Source organism: Drosophila erecta, unplaced genomic scaffold, assembly GCF_003286155.1.
Source record: "Drosophila erecta strain 14021-0224.00,06,07 unplaced genomic scaffold, DereRS2 tig00000092-arrow-pilon, whole genome shotgun sequence".
NCBI lineage: Eukaryota > Metazoa > Arthropoda > Insecta > Diptera > Drosophilidae > Drosophila > Drosophila erecta.
In genome coordinates this window covers 3332103-3343116 of record NW_020825207.1, presented here as the reverse complement: position 1 = coordinate 3343116, position 11014 = coordinate 3332103, and the positions used below count along the sequence as shown (strand labels likewise).

At 39.3% G+C, this 11014-nt stretch overlaps 1 protein-coding gene across 8 annotated transcripts in view; it reads left to right on the top strand.

Annotated features, from left to right (window-relative positions):
- LOC6547433 (longitudinals lacking protein, isoforms F/I/K/T) overlaps positions 1-11014 on the top strand; it is a 61702-nt gene that overhangs the window by 37973 nt on the left and 12715 nt on the right. Inside the window, exons 6-7 of one of the 8 annotated variants that reach the window (XM_015157075.2) lie at positions 3793-3897; positions 4197-6504. The exons of 5 other annotated variants lie outside the window; for them this stretch is intronic. In XM_015157075.2, the coding sequence (XP_015012561.1) occupies positions 3793-3897; positions 4197-5638 (1547 nt within the window). In that variant the 3' untranslated portion in view covers positions 5639-6504. Of the gene's footprint in view, positions 1-3792; positions 3898-4017; positions 6505-8199; positions 9317-11014 lie in introns of those variants that run through there. 2 more of the 8 variants (XM_026981013.1, XM_015157078.2) reach the window with 2 other exon arrangements.

Here is an 11014-nt window from a genome sequence, read left to right as displayed (position 1 = left end):
CTTTGATTTTTACTCGATTTAAATGAGTTTTTTTCTTGCAGTTGTCCTTGTGTCCAGTCAAAAGTAATTCTATTTATTTTTGTTCTTCTTTTCTTTTGTTTTTCTTTTCTCGTTTTTATTTTCATATGTTGTGCGCTGCCCCCCCCAAAAATAAATAAACCATAAACTAAACAAACTCCACAAAAAAAAAAAAACACACAACAAAACAAATCCACGCTTGAACTTGTGATAAATGCAACGAAATGATACCCTAGATCTGAGTATTACGCGTATAGCGGGTCTCACCTGGAACGAATGGAACGCCCGCCTGGCCATGCCCCTGGTGACCCTTCGCGAAGGTGTCCAGCCTCTGGTCTTTCCCACCGACCTGTCGGTGGACAAGCAGCAGGGTGCAACCGGTCTGAGCGCCAAGGATGTGACCGTCAGTGGCAGGAAGACGCCCACGGATGGGGGATGCAAGAGTGAGCCCCGGGCTGCCTCAACGCCCGCAAGGAGCAGTCACAGCAGCAGCAATCACAGCAGCAATGGAAATGGCAGTGGCAAGCCCACAAAGACCAGTAGCGGCGGAAAATTGAAGCATATCAGCGAAGAGGAGGCCACCGCCCTGATGCTGAAAGCCGTTGCCGAGAAACAGGCAGCCGCAGCGGCCGGCACCGAACTGAGTTTCGGTGAGGATCAGGTCAGCTCGGGGAATGGGAATAGCAGCGACTATCCGGCCACATTGAGCGGAGCCGTTACCTTTGCGGATGTTGGCGGCCCAGCTGGACTATGCCACATCAACATCCTGAACAGCATCAGCGCAATGAATAATCTAATTAGCGGCAATACGGCGTCAGGTGTTGGCATGTCCGCCGGATCGGGTCAATCCCCCTCAAATAGTGGTCACAACAACAACAGCGGTGGCGGCGGAGGCGGCGGCAGCGGTAACAGCGTGCTGGGCGGTGCGGACAACGGTGCTGGACACCCGTGTCCCGTCTGCGGTAGAATCTACAAGCTGAAGTCATCGCTGCGCAATCACCAGAAGTGGGAGTGCGGCAAGGAGCCGCAATTCCAGTGCCCATTCTGCGTGTATCGGGCCAAGCAGAAGATGCACATTGGCCGGCACATGGAGCGCATGCACAAGGAGAAATTCAAGCTGGAGGATGTGAAGAACTTTGCCGGCTCCGGCGGCCTGGATGGCGACAGCAGTGGCGCCACCGCGACGGCCGTTTCTGTGGCAGCGGCTGCAGCTGCTCTGGTCAGCGGGGTGGAGTTGCATCCACACTTCTCGTAGAGGAGACTTGTATAGAAAGTTAAAGTTGATCAGTTATTAGAGTTGAGAAAGGCAACAACATAATCAGGGATAATAAGGACGAAAGAAAATTACAAGAAAATATAAAATAATCACACACCAAGCTCTCGGGAAAACGGAATCAGTGTGCCAAATTAAGCTTAAAACAAAACAAAAGAAATCTTAAAAAAAAAAAAAAAAAACAAACAAACGAACATGAAATAGTTTTGTAAGATTGCCTGGATGTTTCGAAAAAGGAAAAGAAATTTTTGTTCGAATGGACCGAAAACAATTTGTTGCAAAGCACAAAAATTTACGCCATTTCACATAAAATAATTTTTTTGTTATTGTTATTAATTGTTTACACGAGACCGATTTAAAAATCTATATTTTCTATTTTTCATGCAAACAGCAAAGTGATCAGTAAAATGATTTTACACAAAAAACAATTTTAGATATTGCAACATTCCACAAATCGTAAATATGAAAGACAAAACTTGTACAATGAAACGGTTAAGAATTTTTCATGAATAGCATAGGCTTAGCATGAGGAATATACATATATAAATATATATAAATAAATATATATATATATACTAATATATAAAGTAGAAACAGTAGCAGTAGCAAACTCAGTGGATAAAAAACTCAGACCATATTAAGATATTACTCGCTAAAGAGAAACAATCAATCAATTAAACCAGAATGGTTCTTTTTCAAGCACATCAGCGAACAGAAGAAACTTAGGCTTAATGGCAATATCCCAGTGGGAATTGTAGAGAGATTTTTAAAAACACCAGCTGAAGCCGAACATTTAATAGGATGTACTTGAACATGGAAGTATATTACATAGATATGCAGTACAGAGTGCCAAACAGATTCAATTTTAGGTTCCCACACAGCCAGTCAGTCAGTCAGTCAGTTAACCAGCCTCTTCATACAACATTTTACCTCAAGTGGAAATAATTTGCTATTATGACGATGTCTTAAGCTAGAGGAGAATACAATACATTCGATAAGCTCAGCAACTTATAATAGAATTTAATGTAGGCGAGGCGAGACGTTCGATGTAGTCAACGGATAAAGTGCCTTGAAAAATTGATGGAAAAACATAAGCAATTTGCAAACAATTTCTTTTAAAATATATGATATACCAATATTCGTAAATGTTTAAAGCCATATGAAGTAGGTTAAGGCAGGAATTTAAGTCAAAAAGTCATCCAACCGAAGGAGGTCGGGATTTAAATGGTTTTTGTTAGACATTTAAACTCAGGTACTTAGTGAGGGCTAGACCCAAATTCCAAAACTATAAAACACGACAAAAATTGGTAGCTGAGCTACCACAATAGCAACCACAAATCAAGGAACAGAAACAGAAACAGAAACAGTAAACCAACAACCAACAGAACACCGCCACAAAATACGTCACATGCACTTTATTTATTATTTTTTGATAACTTATGAATACGATATGAATATGTGTGTTTTTATTTTTTACTTTTACGCTGCACATTTATAAGTAGTCAAGTGTAATTTATTTTTCCACTACAACGAAATACATTCCATAGATGATTTTATTAAGCTTTAATGAAACAAACTAATGACGACCAACTACAAACATTCACAAGAACAGATTAACTAAATCCAAGCAGAAATGTGCGGCCAGTAAAACTGTGCAACAAAAAAAAAAAAAACAAAAACAATTATTTTTAGAGCTCTGATTATTTAAAACTTTATTAAAAAAATAGAACATGATGGGGAAGACGAAAAATCTCGAATGCTTACGTATAAAATAATTTCTTTAAGAAACTAAAATTCTTAAACAAAAAAACATTGGTTATATAATTGCGGTGTTGGGCTAATTTAGCGACTCTTTATACAATGAAGAATAAACGAAATAATTTGTAAAATTCTAAAATCGAAACATTATGGCAAAAGTGGAAAATTCCAAATTTTCTAAAAAACAATATTGTTGAACAATAGGAAAACATAAAACATTATGAATAGAGAATAATTTTTAATAAATAAAACACTTAATAAGACAACAAATACTCATTAAACAAACAGATTTAGCATACCCTTATATATATAATATATATATTTAATTTTTCTATGAATTGTTTGTAAAACTTTTTTGTAAATTGATGAAAAAACCCAAATTCAATGTGAAAATATACAAATTCCATGTAATAAAACGCAAAAGAAACGAAAGTTGTTTGCAATAGTGAGTTGATTAATATTTTATTGATGTCTCTAAGCCCATAAGTTTTATTTTCTACATACAGATTTCTTATCATTTTATTTACTGCTTGTAAGTATTGATTTTATTTTTTTTATAATATTACACTATTTTTATTTCATTTTTGGAAACATTTTATTTCGAAACACAAATTACGGAAATATCTAAAACGGTTAGGCAATACATCTAGTATAGGTACACATAAAAATCTAAGTGATAGTTTATTACTTGCATTTCATCTATGTTTACTAATGAAATCCACCCATTTACCTCAAATTTTCAGACGAAGCTGGCCAAAACGAAGGTGGAGAGTCCAGGATTCGAGTCCGTAATTGGCTTATGCTGGCTGACAAATCCATCATTGAGAAATCCTCAGACGAACCCTCAGGTATTTTACACAGCTGCACTATCGGCTAATTTTCTTGATTTATTTGATTGATTTTGTCATATACATTTATGGTTTTATCCTATTTTTGAACGTTCCAATAACTTTGTTTTCTTTTTACAGTCTTACATTTTGTTTTGTTGCTGAGCACACACAGACATCATAAGTTTCTTACTCATTATCCTACGATTACACTCATTTATTGACAAGATTTACTAACTTAAACCATTACCAATTTCTATTTCATGACTAACCAAACCAAATCAAACAAAAAAAAAACTCGACAAACAACTAACCTTCAGACAAACTAACTCAGTCCAAAAAATCACTCACAAACGATGCTAAAACCACTAACAAAACGTCGACGCCGATCCGGCCCAAAGTTTCCACGACGACCACGTCCACGTCCACATCCACATCCACGTCGACGGCGGCAGCAGCAGCAGCAGCAGCAACAATTGCAGCCAAACAGGCGGCGGCGGCAATCGCCAGCAGCAACATCAACAACAACAACAGCAGCTTGACCCAGACGCTGACCCAAACGGTGACCCGCATCGGAAGCATTGGACGCACAACCATTGCCTGCATCACGCCGGCAAACAATGGTAACAAGAGCTCGTCGAGCAATTGCAATGTGGATGCCGCATCGGCCGCTGCTTTGGCGGCTGCCGGCGTGGAGCTGGACAGCATCGATGACACCATGACCGAGGTGATTGTAAAGATCGAGAATCCAGAGAGCATGCCGCTCAACGAGGATGAGGACGATGCCGTTTGCAATGAGGCTATTGAGGATGAGAATACCTTCGACTATGACCTGAAGCTGGGCAGTCCGTTGTCCTGGACCTACGATGCGGTGAAAATTGAGAACGAGGAGTTCGAGGATAGCTATTTGATGGACAACGACGATGATGATGACGATCTACTGACCACAGCGGCGGCGACCCAAAAGCACGCCAAGCAATCGAATGAGAAGCAAATGGCCGGTTCACTGCATCCTGGCGCTGGCAGTGCGGGTGCCGTCAAGAAGATCGTGCTCAGTGCCCAGCAGCAACAGCAACTGCTCGAGCAGCAACAGCATCTGCAGCACTTGCAACTGCAGCCCACCAGTCAATCGCTGCAGATTAAGTTGCCCGCCATACCAGCCACCATTACAACGATTTCGGCACCCAAGCAGTTGATGTCTGGTGCGGGAACCAGTGGCGCCCTGACCCCAACCAATTGTACGCTGATGAGCAACAAGTTGGGACTGCCCGTTAAGGGACAGAATCTCGATCTGCATTGGTCGCACTCGGACGACAATCGCTACCGCGTACTGGTCCAGAACAAGCGCACACGCAAGGAGTCACTGGAGCACTCCGCCGACATGATCTACAATGCGGATATCGAGAAGCCGTGGGTGTGCCGCAACTGCAATCGCACCTACAAGTGGAAGAACAGTCTCAAGTGTCATTTGAAGAACGAGTGCGGCTTGCCACCCCGCTACTTTTGCAGCAAGATGTGCGGCTATGCCACCAATGTCCACAGCAATCTGAAGCGTCACCTGAACACCAAGTGTCGTGATCGCGAGAAGGATGCCGAGGAGGAGAAGAAGCCCAGTGCCGGTGGCAATTTGCCAGTGGTCGTGGGCGTTGGCAATGGCACCGCACTTCCGGTCAGCGGCAGCAGCAGTAACAACAACAACAACAACAGCGGCAGCAGCACCAGTAGCACCTACACCTTGGTGTTCCAGAACGACAGTGCTTAGGAGAGACTTGGACTTGTACAAAACGCAGGCCGCGGCTAAGGAACGGCTTTGGAAACTAACATTCTGCTAGTGCAAATCTTGGTAAATCCTTCGGGTTGAGTTTTTTATGGGCCCATCCGCCCGACTATGGAATGCCCTTACAATTTCTTTATTTTCGTTGAACGAAGCCGGTGATGCCGTGGTAACTAGAAGTAGTTTGCAATACATTGAACAAAAATACATGCAAAACAAAGAATATTGTATTGCTTTAGCAAATTCTCACAACAAATTTAATTCTAATCCTTATAAATATGTGTAAATTTTTTCCCAGAAAAAAAAAAGAAAGAAAAACAAAAAAACGAAACGAAACCAAACCAAAAAGAAATTATATAAAACTAGTCATCAGCTAAATTTGTTTTAGGTGTGCTACAAACACTACAAGCAAAAAAAAAAAATTAAAAAAAGAAGGGAAAATTTTGTAATAATATTATAATTTAAATACAAGGAAAAACCCTAACTGTATGCATGGCATGAAGGTAAAGCAAATGCCCCTCCAAAGATACTTAATTATAAAAATAATGATAAAACCTTTTGATTTTGTATTATGTTTGCCATACGCAATAATTTTTTTTAATTTGTTAGAAACATTTTTAAAAATCTTATTTCTGGTCACTAAGTTATGCTTATATAATAATGATTATTAACTACAAATGATTATCTAGTCAAAACGAAACGATAATGAGATATAATATTTTCAATTTTAGACAAAAATTAAACCTAATTGATAAAGACAATGTTTATAAACTTTAATTCGAAATATCATCAGCGCATGTATGCTTTGAAAATTGTTAGATTTAATGAAATGAATCACGAACCACGGAACGGCACTGAAACCCCAGAGTTGTACCATCAAATTACCTTACCAAATTGTAATGTAAACGAAAAAGAAGAAAACAAAATGACAAATACCTCTATGAAGTTGCAAAAGAGAGAATACCATTATATTGATTGAGTACGATGACAACTATGTATTTCCAAACTGATAAACTGAACGAATCGTAATTATTGCCGGCTAAATGTATTTAAAACCAAAAACAAAACAAAAAAAACACCCGAAAGAAAATTCGAAATACAATTAAAAGCAAATGTCAAAAACAAAATACCGAAACCCCATGTTGTACTTATTTTAATATAGAACCTTTCTTCATTCCCCATCATCCAGGTAAAACTCGGTCGCCACTCCACATTCCCCATATTCTTCACCCTTTCCCATTCGAAATACCAGTTCTTAGGCAATGCGTTCACTTACTTGGAATCCATACTAATCAGATCTATATTTCAGGTGGATGGATTGATGTGATGTTGATGATGATGATGAAGATGATGTTGGTCTTGACTGATGAACGCCAGCCAAACAACGCGATTCATGGTGTTGCCTCTTCCCTCTCTTATTGTTGTTTGCATGCTTAACTACTACAACCTATATAAATACTATTATACATTATAGATATGCATAATTATGTATCCTACTTAGACTTTATATATATATATATGTATTTGTTAGAAGTAATTATAATTTACATAACAATGTATGAGACCTATTAGATTTGTAGTTTGATCTTTTTTTAGCATTACTCCATTCATTTGTATTGTCGAAGGTTTAACGTTAAGTTCTTTTACCTATCTAGCTATCTATATCTATTAATCTATCTATCTGCCTTCTATCTAGCGATTGTGAAGCGTGTGAAGCAAATTACAATGCATACATAGCATTAATTTATTTATAAATTAAAAATATGAAAATGAAAAAAGACAAAACTTAGTTTGTATAGATATTTTTTTCCAAATACTTCTATCGAGAACTTTTAATTTTACCTGACTGTTGTATTATGATTTCCGTTTACATTTAAATATTGCATGCGTATTTATAAAGCGAAAAAGCGAGACGAGAAAACTTCGGGCACTGGAAACCGGGAGTAGATTTCCATGTCCTGCGAGTAATGCGTCCTGCCCTCCATTAGTAATATTAAGTGTTTTTTGTCACTAACCACCCAACATACATTTCTTAAATAATTATCAAAGAAATTCTTTGATTTTGAAGCAAATTTATCACTTGTAACTTGAACAAGAACTCATGTTTATTTTTGCTTAGCTCCGTTAAAGTGTTTTACTCAACATTTTCGATGTACTCATTGTGTTTTAATTTTATATATTTAATTAAACAATTTAATTTTGCAGCGTACTTACACAAGCTCACATACACACAGAAACACTGACATCTACACACCACACACACACACTCCAATCCAGTTCACTCCACTCCACTCAACTCAACTCCACTCCATATAGCACCATGTCTCACTAAAGCAACACATTTAACTCAAAAACCAAGTAAACAAATGACTCTAAGCAACTACGGTAAAACCCCATACTTTATTTATTTTCAGTTAGTAATAGGTCTGACAATGATTTTTATTCAACAAAAAACTGAAAAAAACACGAAAATCTCTTAAAATAGCTTGAAAATGCAACCAACTAAAATGATATTTCTTCTATTTGCATATTTTAATCATTATTCACAGAATTCGGCCGCTTATCGCCCAACCGTCGCAGCTACAGCTTGTTGGGCATCAAGTCCAGTCCCTACAATAGCCCCATCGAAACGCCGGTCATCAAGTTCGAACCGGGCAGCGGGCAGGAGGATCACAATGAGCACGGAAGTGGCCGAGTCACGCCCATCGCCCACTGCCCGGGTAACCTGCTGGTGCCCAAGACCCAGCCGCGTCATGGCAATGGCGACAACGATGACAGCAACGACGAGGACAGCATGGAGCCCTGCGATCTCCGCATCGATCTGGCCAAAGCCCTGATAGCTGCTGCCCAAAGCGGCGCTCCGGCCAACCTGCCCCTTGGCCACCACCATCTCCACGGCCATCATCCGCATGGACGTGCCCTGCCACAGCTAATTTATCCGGCTGTGCCGGTTAAACTGCCCCGTCCCGATACGCCCACGCGTCGCTACAGCAGTAGCAGTGGTCCTGGCCAGGATACGGCCAGCAGTGTGGCCGTGCAACTCGTGGCCGCTGGCTTGGCGGCCAACAATATAAGTGCCTCAGCAGCCGCCGCTGGAGGAGGAGCTTCCACTTCGGCGGCAGCAGCAGCAGCCGCTGCAGTGGCAGGGAATTGGAGCAGTGGCGTTGGAAGCGGCGGAGCAGGTGGCGCAGGTGGTGGAGGCGGCGGAGGCGGAGGTGGTGCCTATGCCTGCGATAGATGCGGAAACACCTACGCCCGGCCGCACAGCCTCAATCGACATGTGCGATTCGAGTGCGGCGTGGAGCCCAAGTTCGAGTGCCCCATTTGTCACAAGAAATCGAAGCACAAACACAATCTCGTGCTGCACATGCGCACCCACCAACATCGATGATACAACAAATGTGGCAGCGGCCTCCGATGACGCCAGGCTCTCAAACTAGTGACTGCCGTTCTGGATCCGGTTCGGGATCCCGGATCGGCATCGGTATATCGGGGATCTAGAGAATATAGTAGGGTACTACCACAGGTTTCGGGTCCTTAGTGCCGGTTTTGCTTCAGTCTGAGACCAAAGTCCTAATCACACAGAGTTCAGTCCAGTCCAGAGCGCGGTTTTGTGTAATTTTCCAAATGATCTTGAAACATATAGTCGTTTTTACACATATATATCCAGATAAATCATATATATATATATATATATATATACAACTACACTAACTCGTAACTATGTATATACAGAGGAACATTAACAAGTTCTAATTCTTAGATCATTTAAAGTTTTTTGTTTTTTTTGTTCACACTTAAACCATCTTGATAGTTTTGTCCGTAACAGTCTTTTGAAGTTCTAATTACTTTGGGTTCGAATTGGCAAGAATGATGAATTGAATCGATGAATTGAAGCAGGCGATGTATTTTGAGGGGCGCGAGAGTCCAGGCGCCGCTGAATGTTGCATGATGTGTGTAAATCCTTAGGAAAACTCAATGATCTCAATGAACTTTTTCTTGATTTTGGTGAAAAAAAGAACGGAAAATGGGGAAAATTATGCATTTTATTGTAGCAGCAACAAGGGCAACAGCAAACAAACAAAAAAATAAAAAAAAAACATTCACATTAATTATAGTATAATTTCTAGTGCAGGACACTCTCGCGCCTCTTTCATGCTGATAATGATATGAGATATATCTATAGGAAGACACGGAAAACAGTCAGAGACAGAGTCAACATGTAGAGCTTAAGTTAAGACCCTAGAGAAGGCGTTTCCCAATCTGAATCGACTAGATCATGTGCAATACGAAACGGGCACCAAACAAAACAAAACAAAAAAAAAAAACAATGAAAAAAAGAAAAAATTATAGGAAGAAAAAACAGAAGAAGGAAAAAAACTGATATGAAAGGCAGTCGTTCTTTACCTTTTCACATTTTTTGTTTGCTTATTTTCACAAACTCACATCGATAAAATTGTTAAAAGTTTGCTTAGGTACGCGTACGCATCCCAAAGGCCACAATATATTACGCATATACTATATATAACAAATTATAGCTAGTAGTAGAAACTCGACGATCTCTATTTACTCTTTTTCAAAAACAAAAACACAAAAAAATGAAAAAAACAAAGCAAACAATTTATTAATTTATCTTGTGCTCATTCCATAAACGTTTTTTAAATTATGTTTTAATTATGAACCACGATATGTGATAGCGGAATTTTAATTTGACCAAAAAGAGATAAACAAATCAAAATTAACGTGGCTTTGGGTTCTGGCGCCTGTACGCAAAGCAAACCGTTTTTGAAAGCAAACATAAGCAGTTATTAATTATTTTTAAATAACATTAAATATAAAGATAAATATAAACGAGCAGCAGCATATAGGAGTGTGAAAAAGGAGGTAGAAATTGGCAAAGTAATCGGGTTGGGGGAACTCGCATCGAGTCACAGTCAGAAATATAAATTGGTATGTGATATAATGAATATAGTCCTCATTGTAATTAATAGTAATCATAATTGTATATTTTTCCCTGTTAAAAATAATTTTCTTTTGTCAAAATTGGAAGAGAATCCTAAAATATTGCAGTGCGGTCTTGTTATAAAACGATAATACCTAGATATCTTAACGAACGTTTGTTTCACACATGCAGACACAAAAACACAAATTGGAGTTTTGATAATTGTTGATATACAAACAAAGAGCTTAAATGTATAACAAACTTGCTTAGGTACTTCATAAACAAAATATTGACATAACAAAAAATGAAAGAAAAAAAGAAAAACACATAGAGGGGCGCATACCATAATTTGTTGTCAGTTTTAAAGTTTGTGCCACACAAAAAATGTGATAAAGAAGTAAATTAAACAACAGGCAACAAAT